At 48.1% G+C, this 19,753-nt stretch overlaps 1 protein-coding gene across 2 annotated transcripts in view; it reads right to left on the reverse strand.

The window, feature by feature from the left end:
• DOCK5 (dedicator of cytokinesis 5) overlaps positions 1–19,753 on the reverse strand; it is a 101,151-nt gene that overhangs the window by 16,215 nt on the left and 65,183 nt on the right. For both annotated transcript variants that reach the window (XM_063175418.1, XM_063175417.1), the window contains exons 34-47: positions 18,129–18,214; positions 16,199–16,355; positions 14,923–14,963; positions 14,731–14,821; positions 13,771–13,890; positions 12,681–12,770; positions 11,830–11,934; positions 9,930–10,071; positions 6,488–6,569; positions 6,213–6,297; positions 4,458–4,544; positions 3,844–4,020; positions 1,258–1,341; positions 722–859 (exon numbers count right to left, since the gene is read on the reverse strand). In XM_063175418.1, the coding sequence (XP_063031488.1) occupies positions 722–859; positions 1,258–1,341; positions 3,844–4,020; positions 4,458–4,544; positions 6,213–6,297; positions 6,488–6,569; positions 9,930–10,071; positions 11,830–11,934; positions 12,681–12,770; positions 13,771–13,890; positions 14,731–14,821; positions 14,923–14,963; positions 16,199–16,355; positions 18,129–18,214 (1,485 nt within the window). The remainder of the gene's footprint in view (positions 1–721; positions 860–1,257; positions 1,342–3,843; positions 4,021–4,457; positions 4,545–6,212; positions 6,298–6,487; positions 6,570–9,929; positions 10,072–11,829; positions 11,935–12,680; positions 12,771–13,770; positions 13,891–14,730; positions 14,822–14,922; positions 14,964–16,198; positions 16,356–18,128; positions 18,215–19,753) is intronic.

Raw genomic sequence — 19,753 nt, forward strand, 5'->3', positions numbered from 1 at the left:
GGCACCTGGGTGGGATCAGAGTGGGCAGCAGGAGCAGGGCAGGGACTGTCCCCAGGGCAGGGACTGTCCCCTGGGCAATGGGGGAGGCCACACCTCGAGGGCTGTGTCCAGTTCTGGGCCCCACCCAGTTCAGGAAGGACCTGGAGGGGCTGGGGCTGAATCCAGGGAAGGGAACAGAGCTGGGAAGGGGCTGGAGCTCCAGGAGAGGCTGAGGGAGCTGGGCAGGGGCTCAGCCTGGAGCAAAGGAGGCTCAGGGGGCCCTTGTGGCTCTGCCCAGCTCCTGCCAGGAGGGCACAGGGACAGGAGCAGAGGGAACGGCCTCAGGCTGGGCCAGGGCAGCTCAGGGTGGGCACAGCAGGAATTTCCCCATGGAAAGGGGGCTCAGGGCAGGCTCAGGGTGGGCACAGCAGGAATTTCCCCATGGAAAGGGGGCTCAGGGCAGCTCAGGGTGGGCACAGCAGGAATTTCCCCATGGAAAGGGGGGTCAGGCACTGGAACTGCCCAGGGAGGGTTGGAGTGCCCATCCCTGGAGGTGGCACTCAGAGCTCTGGGCTGGGGACAGGGTGAGCACTGGGCACAGCTGGGACTCCCAGGTCTCAAAGCTCTTTCCCAACCCTGATGATTCTGGGATTCTGTGACACCACCTCACATGCACTCACGGGTGGAAAAGGAGGACTTTGGTTCCTCTGGGGCAAAACATGGAAGAAGCAGGTTCCCTCACCAGAGTTATGACCCCGTACTGCTTCTCCACCTTCCTCCTGAGCTCCCTGAAGCAGGCTGTGAGCCTCTCGTGCAGCGGCTTCAGCTGCTCCGTCAGCTTCTCGCCGTGGATCCGGATCCCCTCTGCCAGGAGAGGCATCTGAGGCAGGGAGGCAGGAGCAGAATGAGCTGCAGGAGCACCAACCAGCCCTCCTGCTCCCCAGAGGCTGAGTTCAGCAGCCCAGATTAAATTAAAGGATTTAAATCAATGTGTTTTGTGTTTGCAGAGGGGGAGATAAACAGGGACACAGCAAGGGAGCTGAGCTGCTGCCAGGGAGGGACCTTCAGTGCTGCAGCTCCAGATGTTGAACAAACACCAACATTTTCCCCAGGCTGGATGGGATTTGGAGCAGCATTTGTAGCAGCCTGGGATGGTGGGAGGTGTCCCTGCCCATGGCAGGATGGGCTTTAAGGTCCCTGCCCACACAAAGCATTCCAGGATTCCTTGTTCCCCATTCCCTCACTCCACCAGTGCCTCCACCTCTCCCAATTCCATACCTGTATTGCAATTTGTTGCTTGAGCAGCTCAATTTTGTCTTGATCTTCAGGATGTTCTTGGAGATATTTCTCTGTGAAGAAGGCCTGGAAGCACAGGGAGAAGGTGACACAGGTGACACACACACTTCCTCCTCACGCAGCTCTGAGGGGAAGATCCTTTAAGAGCAATTCACTGCCATTATTCCTCATATTAAACCCAAATTGTGCTGGCACCAAGCCGAGGGACAAAGAACCAAGGTTATTTGTTAGGAACAGAGAACAAGCCTCACTTTTAATTTTAAAAAAGTAATGTTTTTTTCTAGTGAGACACGTGGAAAAACACTTAGTGCATCAGACAGGCTGAGCTCAGTCCTGATCCCCTTCTCACAAACCAGCACTGATTTGAATAATTGAGCTTCCATCACTTCTACTTCTCACTTAAATGGGAGTGACAGGCCCGAAACCTCAAGTTGTGACTTCAAAAAGCCTCTTTCTTTGCCAGCAGCCAGTGCCCCAGAGCACAGCTGCCCCAAGGAGAGCACAGCACCTCCTGCTGCAATTTCCTTATTTCAGCCCCCAAACCCCTCGTTTTCACCTGGGGCTGGTTACAAAGATTCAGCAGAAATAAAGACCATGCTGGGATTTGGGCTCCCAGCTCCCTTCAACAAAGCACCTTTAGTCTCCACTTCTCCTGGGTTTACCTTTAATCAGCACAAGCTGCTCTTGGTTTGAAGTTGAACAAACACAAACCCACTTTCCTGGACTGAAAACTGAAATTTGTGCCAATTCCCATGATGTATCCCATTAAAATGGATCCCAATTCCTGCTCAGAATATTTTTTTTCCTAGATAAACCCCCTAATAAGTTTTTCATTTGTTTCTCTGAGCTATTTCAGCCTCTGAATGTATTTTTTTTTTTTACTTCTGTTAGACTGGACTGTGGTACAGGTTTATAGGGCTGGGGGTTTGATCCTGAACAGGATGGAGGTGAGCCTGGGAAAGGGCTGCTGGGCTGGTCCCAGAGGATTTTCCTTGAAAGTGCTTAATTATTGCAAGAGGAAAGATGTTTAAAAACCCCAACTTTGGGTTTGGCTATAATGAAACAATTAAAACTCAGATTTTAGCCGCCCACAAAAGCCAAATGTTCTGCACTGATCTGCAGCTGAAATAGGAAAATATGAACCAGAAATGAGTATTTCCAGATGTGGCTGCAGAGATTTTGTGTTTTCTAGTTTTAACTGCTTTCCCACTTCTGTAATTCTAAACTTGATGTCAACCTCAAATCATAAAATGGGAGGGTTCAGGGCCAAATTCAGGCCTGGCAAAGCACCCAAACTCTTCTGGAATCAGCAGAGTCAGACCAGATCAATCAGCCCCTCTCCCAATTAACGTGTGCACCTCATTTCATGGGGCTGGGACACAGCTGAGGAGAATTAAATGTGTTTTACCACATCCCACCCCCTTTGTGGAAACAAGCAGTGCATTCTGTGCTGGGCATTTCATCATTAGGTGGAGGGAATCAACAGCTTAAGTTAAACATCACAAAAAAGAACAACCTACACTGCTCAAGTGAAGTCAGCTGAGTAAACCTGCACAGGAAATGCTGCTTTTTTCCTGAGTCATTTGCTCTGTTGCAAGACTCCAAAGACACAGAGGCTGCTGGCAAGAGAAAGCCTCTTCAGCCTTCTCATTCCCCATTAATCCAGGGCAGAAAGGGCAGGTCTGGGCTTTTCTCTGCTACCTGAGCACCTCTGTGCCCCACAGGGCAGGAGCAGGTTCTCATCCCACTGCAAAGGAGGCCCAGAGGAGCTGGACCCTGCCCTGAGGGCACTAAAGCTGAGCATTTCCACCCTGCAGTCAGTGCAAAGCTCTGCTCTTTGTGCTCCTGCCTGAGCTCTGCACACACAGAGCCCCACACAGGGCTGGGACAGCTGGAGATGGAACAGGACCTGCCAGCTCCTTGCACACTGCAGGGGCCCAGGGGCAGCTCCCAGAGCCTGCAGAGCTTGGGCTGGAAGGGACTTCAGGGATCAGGGCCCAGCCTGGCCTTGGGCACTGCCAGGGGTCCAGGGGCAGCCCCAGCTGCTCTGGGAATTCCATCCCAGGGAACAATTCCTGCCCAACATCCCATCCATCCCTGCCCCCTGGCAGTGGGAGCCATTCCCTGTGTCCTGTCCCCCCATCCTTGTCCCCAGTCCCTCTCCAGGGAATTCTGAAAGGATTTGTGTGGGAAGGGACCTTAAAAGTCACCCAGTGCCACCCCTGCCATGGCAGGGACAGCTCCCACTGTCCCAGGGTGCTCCAGCCTGGCCTTGGGCACTGCCAGGGATCCAGGGGCAGCCCCAGCTCCCTGGCAATTCCATCCCAGCCCCTCCCCACTCTCCCAGCCAGGAATTCCCAATTCCCAGTATCCCATCCATCCCAGCCCTCTGGCAGTGGGAGCCATTCCCTGTGTCCTGTCCCTCCATCCTTGTCCCCTCTCCAGCTCTCCTGGAGCCCCTTCAGGCCCTGGAAGGGGCTCTGAGCTCTCTCTGGAGCTTTCCCTGCTCCAGGTGAGCACCCCCAGGTGTCCCAGCCCTGCAGAGGGGCTGCATGGATGTGGCAGGACCTTCTCATAGTTGGTGTAGCCCCCCATGACGGCGGGGTCCACGATGCCACTGAGCAGCATGGACAGGGGGTGCACGGGCAGGCTGCGGTCCCAGCCCTGCTGCTGCACCACGTTGGTGATCCTCTCATTGGTCAGCTCCATGGTTTCTATGGCATTCTCCAGGGGGCTGATCTCCTCCTGAGGGACACAGGAAACAGAGTGAACTTGCTTTAGAGCCACACGATAAACCTTTCCAACCTTCATGCAGTTTTTAGGGAGAAATTCCTCCCTGTGAGGGTGGGGAGGAGCTGGGAGGGAATTCCCAAGGAAGGAATTCCCAGGGAGCTGTGGCTGCCCCAGGATCCCTGGAAGTGTCCAAGGAGCAGCCTGGGACAGTGGGAGGTGTCCCTGCCATGGCAGAGGGTGACACTGGATGATTTTAAGTAAATCCTAACCCAGACCATCCTGGGATTCCATGCTCTGTGATTCATTCCTCTCCCCTGAGTAAGCAATTAAATAATTTGCTTTTATGTGTGCCACATGCAGCAGTGGAAGGAGTGGCACTCCCAAGTGCTCAAGGCTTTATTCCATGAGGGACTGAGGAGGAGGAGATGCAGCCCCCATGGAGAACTCACCGTTGTGACCTGTTTGACCTCAAACCACTTGAGGATGCCTGGAAAGGAATAAGCTGTCGTGTAGGTTGTCCTCTCTATCCACATGTTCTGGGTAGAGAAGGAAAAAAAAGATATCTGAGGTGTAAGGCAAATATTGGCCTTGATACTGAACTCTCTCCTGCGTGGAGTGAGGCTTCCAGAAGGAGCTGGCAGAGCTCCACAGCCATTCCCAGCTCCCTACAGCCATGGTCATGGCCCCACAGCCATTCCAACCTCCCCACAGCCATTCCCACCTCCCCACAGCCATTCCAACCTCCCTACAGCCATGCCCAGCTCCCCACAGCCATTCCAACCTCCCCACAGCCATTCCCACCTCCCCACAGCCATTCCAACCTCCCTACAGCCATGCCCAGCTCCCCACAGCCATTCCCACCTCCCCACAGCCATTCCAACCTCCCTACAGCCATTCCCACCTCCCCACAGCCATTCCCACCTCCCCACAGCCATTCCAACCTCCCTACAGCCATTCCCAGCTCCCCACAGCCATTCCCACATGCCCACCTCCCCACGGCCATTCCCACCTCCCCACAGCCATTCCAACCTCCCCACAGCCATTCCAACCTCCCCACAGCCATTCCCACATGCCCACAGCCATTCCACCTCCCCACGGCCATTCCCACATGCCCACAGCCATTCCCACATGCCCACCTCCCCACAGCCATTCCCAGCTCCCCACAGCCATTCCAACCTCCCCACAGCCATTCCACCTCCCCACGGCCATTCCCACATGCCCACAGCCATTCCCACATGCCCACCTCCCCACAGCCATTCCCACCTCCCCACAGCCATTCTCAGCTCCCTACAGCCATGGCCATGGCCCCACAGCCATTCCAACCTCCCCACAGCCATTCCCACCTCCCCACGGCCATTCCCACCTCCCCACAGCCATTCCCACCTCCCCACAGCCATGCCCACATGCCCACCTCCCCTCAGCCATCCCCACCTTCCCATGGCCATGCCCACATCCCCACATGCCCATCTCCCCAGGCCATGGCCACATTTCCCTCTCCCCACGGCCATTCCCACCTCTCCCCACGGCCATTCCCACCTCCTCAAGGCCATGGCCACCTCCCCAGAGCCATTCCCAGCTCCCCACAGCAATTCCCAGCTCCCCACGGCCATTCCCACCTCCCCATGGCCATGCCCACCTCCCCACAGCCATGGCCATTCCAACCTCCTCACAGCTATTCCCACCTCCCCACGGCCATTCCTACCTCACCCTACAGCCATGCCCACATCTCCCCAGGCCATGGCCACATTTCCACCTCCCCATGGCCATTACCACCTCTCCCTACGGCCATGCCCACCTCCCCTCAGCCATTCCCAGCTCCCCACGGCCATTCCCAGCTCCTCAGAGCCATTCCCAGCTCCCCACGGCCATTCCCAGCTCCTCAGAGCCATGCCCACCTCCCCACCTCCCCTCAGCCATCCCCACATCCCCACCTCCCCTCAGCCATGCCCACCTCCTCTCACTGGGACAGAGCCCCACGCTGGGCTCTGCTGAGCCTGGGCGCTCACAGCACCAATTTATAGATTCTGAGGATGCTGAATGCCCAAACTCCAGCTGTGGAGCCCCCTGACATCTCCCCCAGCTTCACAATGCCCTTTGTGGCTCCTGCTTTATCATTCCCAACCTCTCTGGCCACAGGGAGAGGGAAAAGGTGACAATTTGGTCCAAATGCCACCAAGAAACCAAACCAAAGGCAAGGGACTCACAGCAAACTCATTGTCTGGGTCCTTCTCTCCTTTCCTGACAGGTCTGGAGTGAGTGAACTGCTGCACCTCGTTGGCTCTGTAGTAGCTGGGAAGAAGCAGAGTAAAAAGGTGATTTCCTCACTCCCATCCTCCTCACTCAAATGTTCAAGTGTTTCCTCACACTTTGTGGGGAGGAATTTACACAATTGACACAAAATACCAAGGCACAGCACCTTGTGCCCAAGTTAGTGGGGAAAACACACACAAAATGTTGAGGGAAAAGAAAAATAAATTACTTTAAGATCTGTTCAGGAACAGGTTTGTCTTTGTAATTAGGTGGCAGGTTCATCACAGGCTTCACAATGAAGCACTGCACATCTGAGCAGCTCTGGTTAAGGATGAAAAACCAGGAACCCTTTTGGGAAAACAGCAGAGGGAGAGAAAAACCCTTCCTGTTTCCATTGTCAGACTTTTCCACAAATCACTGTGCTCTCATTAAGGATTTTTCTTCAAACCTGACTAATTCATCACAAATCACAGGCATTATCTTGCATCTTGCTGTTTGTAGGTTCCTTGTGAATTAAAAACTGAAAAGGAAAAGGACTTTACAAATAATAATCCCAGAATGGTTTGGGTTGGAAAGGACCTTGAGATTGATGCAGTGCCACCCCTGCCATGGACAGGGCCACCTCCCACTGCCCCAGGGTGCTCCAGCCTGGCCTTGGACACTTCCAGGTACTGAAATTCCCTGAAAATGCTTGGGGGTCCTTGGCACCACTGATTTCTCCTTTGGGAGACAAGAAAAGGGCAGCAGGGCTCTGCAGAGGTTCTGTGGCTGCATCTGGCTCTTCTCTCACCCCACAGTTATTTATCAGAGGCTGCTGCTCCTTCCCTCCCACCTTTTAGATTCACGAAGCCAACTGAACAAAGGAATGGCTTCACACTCAGCTTTTGTACCTGGGAATAATGACAGACACCAAAGAGATGTTAGTAATTGTATCCCCAAGCACAACAGCCTATCATGTTCCTCTAAAATTCTGCTTTGAGGACTGTGCTGGGGCTTTACAGGAGCAAAGAGCTGGCTGGAAAAGCAAGGCTTAGCCAACCTGGCCCCATGAGGAGATGGCTTCTGTGAATCCCTGCTGTCTGAAGTGGCAGTGTATAGGAATGTGCTGCTTGTTGACAGAGTGACAAAATTATCTTTTGTTCCTTTAAAATGGAAATAAGCCTAAAAATTTCTCTTCTCAGTTAGCCAAAAAGACACTTCATAGGACTTGGGGGACTTCACCTCAAACTTAAGGATAGCCAATTGGAAAAGAGCTAAAAAGTCCCACCTAAGCAATTTACAAGAAAAAAAAGAGAACAAAGGAACTAATCACTTTTGTGAGGTGTTTTACCAGGGGCAAGAACCTCTTGCACCTGGCTCGGTTTTTCTCTATAAAGAGTTTTGTTATTTTGCATTTTATTAAAACCTTTTTGTTTCCAACACTGCCACAGAAGCCATCCTGCTGATTTTATGCCTTCTGAGGCAGCTGAGCTATCCTGGGTGTGAAACAGATCTCCAGGAGCTTCTGAGACCTGGCTGGAGGAGACCCAGATTCCAGCAGTGTTCCAGTGGGGGGTGAAGGCAGCCCCACACATCCTTCAACCCACTGAGGCAGCTCTGAAGGGCATTCTGAGAGGCAGAGCAAAGGCACCCTGCCTGGGTGAGGAGCCACAGGCAGAGCTGAGCCCAGGAGCACAGAGCCAGGCTGGCTGGGGCTCTGAGCCCAGCTGGTGAGCTGTGTGTCCCAGCAGAGCTCCTGAGCCCAGCTGGTGAGCTGTGTGTCTGAGCAGAGCTCCTGAGCCCAGCTGGTGAGCTGTGTGTCCCAGCAGAGCCCAGCTGGTGAGCTGTGTGTCCCAGCAGAGCCCAGCTGGTGAGCTGTGTGTCCCAGCAGAGCCCCTGAGCCCAGCTGGTGAGCTGTGTGTCCCAGCAGAGCCCAGCTGGTGAGCTGTGTGTCCCAGCAGAGTTCCTGAGCCCAGCTGGTGAGCTGTGTGTCCCAGCAGAGTTCCTGAGCCCAGCTGGTGAGCTGTGTGTCCCAGCAGAGTTCCTGAGCCCAGCTGGTGAGCTGTGTGTCCCAGCAGAGTTCCTGAGCCCAGCTGGTGAGCTGTGTGTCCCAGCAGAGCCCCTGAGCCCAGCTGGTGAGCTGTGTGTCCCAGCAGAGCCCAGCTGATGGGCTGTGTGTCCCAGCAGAGCCCAGCTGGTGAGCTGTGTGTCCCAGCAGAGCTCCTGAGCCCAGCTGGTGAGCTGTGTGTCCCAGCAGAGCCCCTGAGCAGTGTGTCCCAGCAGAGTTCCTGAGCCCAGCTGATGGGCTGTGTGTCCCAGCAGAGCTCCTGAGCCCAGCTGGTGAGCTGTGTGTCCCAGCAGAGCTCCTGAGCCCAGCTGATGGGCTGTGTGTCCCAGCAGAGCTCCTGAGCCTGGCCTGAGCCCTGCTCAGCTCCCTGGGCTGCTCTGGGCTGCAGAGAACCCTGAGGCTCAGCACAGCTCACCTGGTGGCCCCAGCACATCCCTACCAAAAGAAGAAGGAGGTGTTTTGTCATAAAAGAGCAAAAACAGCCTAAAGAAATAAAAAAGAGCCTGAGGCAAAGGAGGTTAAAGGAGCCTGAAAGCAAAAGCAGCCCCAGGAGCAGCAAGGTCTGCCTAAGACAACAGAGGTCTGGGCACTGCTGGTGTCAGGAGGTGTCTGTGGGAGTGCAGGGAGATCTGTCCCACATCCAAGCCCTGCAGCTGCTCCCTTCATCCCAGGGCTGTGCCAGAGCCCCGGAACCCAACACCCCCAAACCCTGGGGAGGGCTCAGATCTGCCTCCAAACTCTGCAGCTCAGCTTCATCCCCAGCCAGGAACATCAGCACAAACACAAACAGATGCAGAGGAAGCAGCTGAAACAAAGCAGCAACAGAAGAGGCATTTTTGATACCAAACTTGATCTTGAATGGATTTTAATTTCCTCTGTGGATTCAGTGCTTGGCAGGAGGATTGCACAGGAAGCATCTGCTGTCACTGCCTGGCCTGGGCCTCTGTGCACAGGGTTTGAGGGCCAAAATGGACCTTCAGATTCTCCAGCCTGGCCTGCTGAGCACAGGCTGGAAGCCCAGGATTTGGTTTTCCTGGCGTGCATCCTCCAGGAGCCACTGACTGAAGTCACTGGCAGCAATCTGGAGCATCTCCACTGGCTCACACTCCCAATTCAGAGCATCTTGAGCCTGGTGGGGAGCTTGGGACACAGCCTGGAGTCCCACCAGCAAGGGGAAAAATAAGAATTAAAAATAGTAAGGGCTCTGCCCCCAAAAACTTTTAGTGACATAATCCCTTCACACTTCTTACAAAGGGGAAAAACACACAAACCCCAGCACTTCATAAATGCTAAAGGACTGCAAGGAAGAAGGGAGTACCCTTCACTTTGCACATCCTGCATTTCCCATCTCTCACCCAGAAATACCCAACTGGTCCCACCATGGCCAGAGCAGCCAGCAGCCCCTGAGTGAAACACAGGAAACCCTCCCTGCAGTGTGCTCCTCACCCTGACAGCAACTTGTTTGTTAAACCCACCCTTACAGCTCTGGATAGCCCCATTTTCACATTTTTATGCCCAGTGCCTGCCCCCACATCCCCAGGAGCAGGAACCCCCTCATTCCCATCACTGCTGGAGGGAACAGGGAGCTCTGGCTGCGCCAAGATGCCCCAAACCCAAAAGATACACTGTTTGGGGGAAGCCTTGATCTCCTCTGCTGGAGGGGCTGTGCTGGTCATCTTCTCAGCATTGGGGAACTGGGTCAGCAGCTTCAGGTTGAAATCCTCCCTGCGCTCGTACTCCTTGCCACGGTAGATGAAAATCTTGTTCTGGGGGCAGGAGGAGAAAAAGGGAATTAAAACTCAGCAAAGCAGAGGGACAGAGCTCCCCAAACCCCCCCAGAGCTGGTTTATGGGAAGGCAAGATCCCAGCTGGACAGAAGAGGTGAGGGAAGGAACACAGGTTGAAATGAGTGTGAGTGTTCACAGGGGTTTTGGGATGAGGGAAGAGACGAGGATCTGACTCTATGTTTCAGCAGGGTTGATTTATTATATTATGATATATATCATATTAAAACTGTACTAAAATAACAGAAGAAAGGATTTCATCAGAAGGCTGGCTTAGAATAGAATAGGAAGGAATGATAACAAAGCCAGCTGTCTCAGACTCTCTGTCTGAGCTAGCTGGGCTGTGACTGGCTATTAATTAGAAACATCTAACATGGGCTAATCAAAGATCCACCTGGTGCACCCCACAGCAGCAGATAACCATTGTTTACATTTTGTTCCTGAGGCCTCTCAGGAGGAAAAATCTTAAGGAAAAGATTTTTCCTTAAGGAGGAAAAATCCTCCTGTTGCATTCCACAGCAGCAGATAACCATTGTTTAGATTTTGTTCCTGAGGCCTCTCAGCTTCTCAGGAGGAAAAATCTTAAGGAAAAGATTTTTCATAAAAGATGTCTGTGACAAATGAGGGCACAGCAGCTCCTGGGAGCCAGGCCTGGCAAGGGGAACCTCAGATTTGTCTAAAAAAATCCATTGCTGCACAGAGAATAATCAAACAGGGCTGGAAAGGAGCTTTTAAAGCCACCTGCAATGAGCAAACAGGTGGGGCTGTCCACACAAACACATCCCAGAGTCACTGCCCTGCTCACTCCTCCCAGCACTCCCAGCTTCAGCACAGGGATCTCAGCCAGGAGCTGATTTTTGTAACAGAATAAATGTGCCAGGAAATTATTCATTATAGGGCCCTGCTGTCAGTTCCCTGAGGGATGTCCCTGGGTGGCAGTTTCACCTCAGCCTCATTCCTGGCCATCACCCCTCACAATGTCACCCCTGGCAGGTCTGTCCCACACACCCACACCAGAGCATGGCCAGTCATTGTCACCTGGCAGTGGTTTCAGGAGGGGATGGATGCCCAAACATGGCCTGGAGTTGGAAGCCCTCCATGCCATCTCTTCACACACAGTTCTAAATTTACATTCTTCTCTTTTTTTGAGCTTGGCTTCACTTCCTCCTTTCCAGAGCTTCAAACAGCTCCAGTCTGAGGAGGTAAAATGGCCCTGAATTTTAAATAACAGGAATATTCTCAGCCTTGCTGACCCTGGATCTGAGTCACTCCTGTTCTCCACACAGATCCAGCAGTGCTCAGCAGCTGGAATAAGAAGCACCTTTGCACTTGAATTCTGTGTGGGACAAACTCTCCCTGACCACTGAAATAATCCCTGTCCTGAAAATTTGGCTGATTGAGGCTGAAAAGCAATGGGATAAATTCTTTACAGGCTGAACATTGCCTAACAGCAACAATCACATTGGGAGCACAAACACAAAAGGTGAATTCTGCTTAAATCCATAGAAGAACTTATCAATCAACTAAAAATCCTATTGTAACACCCAGACCCCACCTGAGCTGGTAACACACAAAATTTCATCTCTGACTTGACTCTTTTTAGACACTCCTGGGATTTAGAGCTGTCAGTGCCACTGAAAGGAAAAGGAGTTTGGCACCCAATTTTCGTGGGAGCTCTGCAGAAGTTGTGACTTTCAGGGTCTCCAGCAGTGCAGAAGTTGAGTGGAGAAGGATCCTTACCCTGAGGAAAGAGGGAAAACCCTGTCCATAGTAGCCAACAGCAAAGTACTCAGGCTGAGGTCTCATGGCCTTCATGATGTTCTCATAAAAAGTGGCTCTTTTTTTCTGCAAAAGAAAACAGCAGCACACTTTCACTTTGGAATGCTGCAGGACACATTCCCAGGGACAATTCCTGATCTCTGCCCTCAGAACACACTCCACAACTGCTTTTTGATGCAGTCTCTCATCCTTATCCATTTACTTGATTAAATATTTGCTTTGTCTGGGCCAGAACCAACTTCATTTCCTGCTCTGCAGACATGAGAACAATGCCATGGCTTTAGGATTCCAGAAGGAGATTTAAAATCCTTCACTGTGGGAAAACAAATGAAATACAAATATATTCTGCAAGGGAGAAGACACAAATGGTGACAAATGTCAGAGAACTGGCAGAAATAAAACTGGGCAGATGATTCTGCTGTGAAAGAACATAAAGACCATCTGGTTCCATCCTTAACCACTAGAAAGCAGAATTCTGAGCCAAGAGAATTCTCTAGCTCTGTGTTCATGCCCAGCACTTTCACCACAGAAACAACAAGGTGATGAGATTTATGGAGCCTGAAAATAGACTCTGCTTGTTACTTCATTTGCTTAAGACCAAGAATTCTAAACATCTGCACATGGTGTTATCATGCTAATTAGGAGGTGAAAAGACGCTATGCAAATATTTATTCTACTACTAACCTTTACAAAGCCACGGGGTTAAGTTGGTTTGTTTGTCTTTAACATACATTTATTTTAGGCTTATCCTGCTTGAACAGTATTAAGTGAAGCAGTCAGCAGCCTGCTGGACAGGGAGGGAAAAGCCTCACCAGGAGATTGCCAAGTCCCTCGTAGTCAAAGACCTTGTTCTCATACATGTCAGCCAGCTCCTTGCTCAGCTGAATGGCTTTTTCCCACATCTCCACGAGGGGGAGGACGGGCAGCAGGGGGAAGAAGAGCACAAGCAACATGAAAGACTCAGTTAAAAGCCTTCATTAGCACAGATAGGTAAACAAAAATGCAGCTGATTTTAATTCAGGCACTACTTTCATGCTCTGCCAGGTTTCCCTCAGACTCCTCTGTGCATTTTTGGTTTTGCAGGGGTTATTACAGTCATACAGATCTTGTGATCTGGAGATCTGAGAGTCATTTACAAAGCCAGGTCTCCACTGAGATCCTGACAGGACAAACTGGGAGGAGGAAGGACAGGTCTGAACAGCAGAGGGAGAAGCCATGGGGGTCTCCTCCTCCTGCAGCACTGGGACAGGGGCTCCTGGGGTTTGTCTCATCATGGGATCATGGAATTTGGGTGGAAAGGGACCACAAAGCCCAGTGCCACCCCTGCCAGGGCAGGGACACCTCCACTGTCCCAGGGGGCTCCAGCCTGGCTTGGGCACAGCCAGGGACCGAGGGGCAGCCACAGCTCCCTGGGAATTCCATCCCAGCCCCTCCCAGGGAGGAATTCTGTCCCAAATTCCATCTAAATTCCCTTATTTCAGCTCAAAGCCATTCAGCCCTGGCAGAACCCTCTCTCCAAGGTGCAGCAGCCAGGGAACCTCTCTCCCTGCAAGCCCCAAACCTGACAGGAGCCCTCCCAGGGGAAGGAAGGGAAACACCTGCCCTGCTGCCATCCACCCAGAACCTTGAACAGCTTCACCCTCCAGACACTCTTTGGCCAACACAGAAATAGGGTTTAAATGTCTCCAGACAAGCAGGTGCCCTGCTGATGGCAGTGTTGGGGGACTGATGGCAGTCCCAAAAGCCCAACCTGGTGTGGAACCACATCTGCTTTTACCTTTTAACCAACCCCAGCCTGCCCCAAGCACTGAGGCAAGAACTGACCAGTAAGGAAGTCCTAAATCCACACCAAAGGGAATCTGCCAGGGCAGGGTTTGCTGCAGGATCAGGGTGAACACTCACCTTGCCCCTGTCGAAGAAGGAGATGATCTCCTGGTAGAGTTTCTCCTTGAGCTCCTGCTGGGAGTACACACAGAAGGAGTCCCTCTGCAGCAGGTGAGGGGCACAGGGCTTCTCTGACCACTGGGACAGGAAAAAAGGCAAAGCTGAAACAACTGCAACACTTCCAGAGAAATGCTGACAGGCTGACTCAAAACAAACCCCTCCTGGAGGCAAAGGAAGTTTGGCAGGGACATAAACCTGAGACATTCTCTCCCAGCTCACTGCAGCAGGAGGATGCTAATAATGATGCTAATCATGATTTTTCTTTCATTATTATTTAATTAAATCACTTATTTTTATTTTACATATATTTTATATAAATATATAAAAATATAATTATATAAATATAATATATAATATATAATATATAATATATAATATATAATATATAATATATAATATATAATATATAATATATAATATATAATATATAATATTTAATAATAATTATATTATATGTATAATATAACAATATATATTTATATTTATAAATATAAATATAAATATAATTATATATAAAATTAATATATATTATAATATACAATTATTATTTATGCATATAATATATGATTATTTATAACAATATATCATTATATATATAACTATATAATTTTATATATATCATAGTAATAATTTTATATATATCATATTCCATTGCTGTGTAATCTGCAAGCTTGTGAAGCCCCTCAATGACCACTGGTACATACATGATTGAAAGTCCCATTAAAACCAGAACCAAAGTGCTTTGGTTGTTCTGAGCAGTTTGTGCCTCACCAAACCCCAAGTTTTGCTGTGGAATCTGTGTGAAGCCCTCAATGACCACTGGTACCTACATGATTCAAAGTCCCATTAAATCAGAAAACAAAGTGCTTTGGTTGTTCTGAGCAGGCTGTGCCTCACCAAACCCCAAGCCTGGCATACCTGGAGCAGCTCAGCGTGCAGGAGCAGGGTGTAGGCAGCCTCTGTGAAGTTCTCACAGTCTGTGTGCAGGTCCCTGAGCTTGTACAGATACCTGGGCAAAGCAAAACAAAACAAAACAATTCCCTGCTGTGAAGGACTCCTGTGTCCAAGGGAGCTGCAGGGGAACAAGGGCTTGTGCAGGACACAGCCTACCTGATGTAAATGTCCTCTCGCTTCTTCTCCTTGTAGAAATTCTGCCAACAAGAGAAAAGTCAAACACTGGCAATGCAGAGCAGCCCAGATTTGCAGAATCATCTCCACACAAGTAACCCGAGCAGCAGTTTTAGGCATTTCAGGGATATTTGCTCATTCTGGCTGCTCAGCCCTGGGACCATCCCTTCATACCAGAGGGGCACCAGCACCTCCAAAAGGGGACAAATCAGAGAAATCACTTGTCTGAAGGGACACAGGCTCTTTGCAGGGGAGCAGGGATCCCAGCCATCAGCCAGGCACCTCCTCTGCCTGTGCTCCAGGGCACAGACTGGAAGGATCAGCCAAGGCCTTGATTCTGGACTCTCCATCTTTCTGTGCTTATGGCTCCAGAGCCTGACTTGAGCACAACATTAACCAAAAATGGCATGAGGAATTCATTAAAATCCTTCCCTTGATTAAAAATAATTCCAGGGGGGTCTAGAAAAGCCCAGGGGAGGTGCCCAAAGCCCAGGGGATGAGCTCCAGCCTGGGGGAGACACCCAAAGCTCGGGGAGGCATCCCCAGCACAGGTGATGAGTCCCTTGCCCAGGGGAGGTGTCCCTAGTCCAGGGAAGCTGTCTCCAGCCTGGGTAGGGATCCCCAGCCCAGGGAGGTGTCCCCAGCCCAGGGAGGTGTCCCCAGCCCAGAGGAGGTGTCCCCAGCCCAGAGGAGATGTCCCCAGCCCAGGGAGGTGTCCCTAGCCCAGAGGAGGTGTCCCTAGCCCAGGGAGGTGTCCCCAGCGCAGGGCAGGTGTCCCCAGCCCAGGGAGGTGTCCCCAGCGCAGGGCAGGTGTCCCCAGCTCAGGAAACCTGTCCCCAGCCCAGGGTAGGTGCCCAAAGCCCAGGGGACAGGTCCCCAGCCTGGGAGAGGGGTTTCCAGCCCAGGGAGGTGTTCCAAGCCCAGGTGATGTTCCCAAAGCCCAGGGGAGAGGTCCCCAGCCTGGGAGAGGGGTCCAAGGGCCATGTCCCCAGCCCAGGTGATGAGTGCCAGGGCCATGTCCCCAGCCCAGGTGATGGGTGCCAGGGCCATGTCCCCAGCCCAGGTGATGAGTGAGTGCCAGGGCCATGTCCCCAGCCCAGGTGATGAGTGCCAGGGCCATGTCCCCAGCCCAGGTGATGAGTGCCAGGGCCATGTCCCCAGCCCAGGTGATGAGTGAGTGCCAGGGCCATGTCCCCAGCCCAGGTGATGAGTGCCATGCCCCCAGCCCAGGTGATGAGTGCCATGCCCCCAGCCGTACCAGCACGTTGACGGTGCAGCTCATGCGGTTCTCCTTGCTCTCATCGTGCATGATGGTCCTGTAGTCCAGCAGGTTCTCCAGGAGGCTGCTGACCAGCAGGGCAAACACCTCTCCTGGGGCTGCCAGGTACTTGTGCTTCCTGCAGTGCTCCAGCAGCCTGCAGGACAGCAGGACACTCAGCTGGGCCTCCCAGGACTGGGAAATGGCATTTTGGGGTGAATTACCCAAATCTGTGCGGGAATTACCCAATTTCCCTGGATGGACACTCAGTGCTGGACACCCACACCTGAGACAGCCAACTCAGGCAGGGCAGGACAGCACTTGATGGTCAAAAAAAATGAGTCTTTGTTGCTAAAAGCTCCAATTTTGCTTTAATTGAGTCTTTGAATCCTTTGAAGTCAAGTATTTGTTCTGTATCTTGATTTTATTGCTTGCTCACCCACTGCTCTGGGTTCACACACAGGAAATGAAGCCAGTTCATGGCCATAAAGAAATGTCTCAGAAGTACCAGATTACACTAAAGATTGGATTCAACTAGACATTTCATACATTTCTTGTCACTAAAATTCTTTATTAGAATTAGATGAGTCTGCTAATTACAGGAAATACTCTTATAGCAACCTTAAAATAGATATGGCAGATTCACTACTCAATAGTTTTTCAAAATTCCCCAATTACTTCCACGTGCAGCCCCCTCCCCAGTCTGGCAGCTGACTCTGAATTCCATCTCCAGTTAAAAGTGCAGATAAACCCCTCATTTTTGGGCATCAGCCCCAGAACACCTGCACTGCTCCCTGCTCACTGCAATAATTCATGAATTAGGTCTTCTTTGCATTAGGAAAGCAGCCCAATAAAGTATGAAAAATATATAATTCATAAATATAATATATATAATATAAATTATATATATATATAATATAAATATATATATATTATATTAGGGTTTATATTAATTTATATTATATATATAAATATATATAAATTAATATAAACCATATATAAATAATATATAAAAGAAAAAAATAATGTAAAAAATAAAATAAAATTAATGTACATGTACAATGTATAAAATATAATATAAAAATATGTAACATATAAATAATATGTTATTTATTATATAATATATATGATCTTATATATATAAAATATCTCTATATAATATTATATATAGTATCTATATAATATCTATAATATACATAATAATATATATAATATATATAATATATAATATTATAGATACTATTATAATATATATAATAATATCATAATAATATATATTATATATAAATCATATATAAATAATATAGAAAATAAAAAATAATGTAAAATATAAAATAAAATTAATGAACATATATAATATAAAAATATAGCATAATGTAAAATATGTAACATATAAATAATATGTTATTTATTATATAATATATAATATTATATATATTATATCTCTATATAATATTATATATAGTATCTATATAATATCTATAATATATAATAATATATATAATATATATTATATATAATAACATTATATATACTATTATTATATATATTATTATATTATATATACTGCAAATAATATAGAAATATAATATATAATATGATAAAGATATAATATACATAATATATAACATAATATAAAAATATATAATATATAAATAATATAAAAATATATAATACATAGATAATAGATATTATATCAAATGATGTAAAGATATATAGCATATAGATAATATATAAAATATAATAAAATACATGATATATAAAACATGAAATATTTTAAATAGAATATATAAGTAATATATAACATAAAATAATAAATGTAATATAAAATGTAAAATAAAATTATATAATATATAAAATATGAAATAATATAGAAATATATAATATATTACTAATATATGTAATATTAAAGATATGAAATAAAACTCACAGTTTCTCCAGCAGGACCTTGTACTGCTCATCCCCTCGGCCGCCCTCCACCTCCTGGTCCAGCCTGGTGATCAGCTCGTTCTCAAACTGCAGACACAGAACCCCCAGTGAACAGAGCAGCTCTGAGGGGCTCTGAGCCTCCCCCCAGGCAGGGCCAGGCTGCTCCCAGGGCTGAGGCAGAATAAAGGGATAACAACCCCAAATGCCAGTGTTGGAAAAGAAATGAAATTTAGCAAAATATTTAATTCTAGTGAGTTGTGTGTGAACTGGTTTGTTAAAAAGTAGTTTTGTAGCCGTTGAAAGTGTGTTGAGTTTTGTGTGTGTAACCTAGCAGGTAGTCTTAGGGATTTAATAAATAATGAAACTAGTGCAGGAAAGTAAGAATGCTAACCTGTCTGGAGGCAGCATACAATGCTCTTAGAATAAGATAAGCAGAGGATTAATGATCTTGTTTGTGAACCAAGGAATGTATCACAAGGGGTCTGTGACCAGGCAAGGGGAACGGGGAACTGTTTCTTGGAGACTTTGTTGTGAATCTCATGTATAAGAGGGAAGCACCCAAACGTGAATTTGGGGGCTCGGGTTTTAGGGACATGAGCCCCAAGCTCCCCAGGCCCTTAATAAAGCACCCACAAAACTTTTCCGAGTTTTGTGTCATTTATCAATCGGGCAACACCAGGACTGGAGAAGGAAATCAAGCGCTCCCTGTCTGACCCCACACAGCCACACTGGTGCAATGAAACACTGCTAACCCTGCTCTCTGACTGCCCTCAGCTCTCTGCACTCACTCACTGCCAGAGTCCCTCGTGGGGCATTTCTGTTGTTCTTGTAAAGGTGAATAAACAGCTGAAATTACATTTCAGACCCTGTGAGGGGCTCCAAACTCTTCCCAGTTTAGAGGTGAGCATTGACAGCTCTGCAAATGCAGGGAAGGGTGAAAAAAGGGCAATTCAGGGTTCATCAAAGTCATGGGAGGGCTCAGGCAGGACAGAACTGGGAAGTCCTGAACCCTACAAACCACAGGGACTTCCCAAGGGGCTGGGCACAACTCTGGGTGGGGATTTTCTGTTTTGTTCAAGTATTCTATTTTTCTTTTGCTCTAGGGACAATGCAGAACAGTTGTAGTGAAGATAGCAGTATTGTGTGTACACTGCAAATACACGTATTATAGTGTATTTATATATATAATTTTATATACATTTTATAGTCATATATAATGAATGTACAATTACATTGTGTATAATACAGCATATATACTATATATATAATATGGTGTCTTTTTACATAGTGTATACATATATTTCATGTTATATTCATTATTATTATATATATTTAATTACTATATATATTATATAATTATTTCATTATTATATAATAAAAATAGAATTACATTTTGCATAATATTGCATATATAATCTTATCTATAAAAAACTGTGTCTTTTATATGCTGTATATATTTCATATTATATTCATTATATATATTTCATTAGTACATATATATTATATAATTATTTCATTATTATATAATGAATATGCAATTACATTGTGCATAATACTGAACATATAACATTATATATTGAAATAATGTCTTTTTACATATTGTATATATTTATTTCATATTCTATT

The sequence above is a fragment of the Melospiza melodia genome, chromosome 23 (assembly GCF_035770615.1).
Source record: "Melospiza melodia melodia isolate bMelMel2 chromosome 23, bMelMel2.pri, whole genome shotgun sequence".
In the NCBI taxonomy this organism is placed as follows: domain Eukaryota; kingdom Metazoa; phylum Chordata; class Aves; order Passeriformes; family Passerellidae; genus Melospiza; species Melospiza melodia.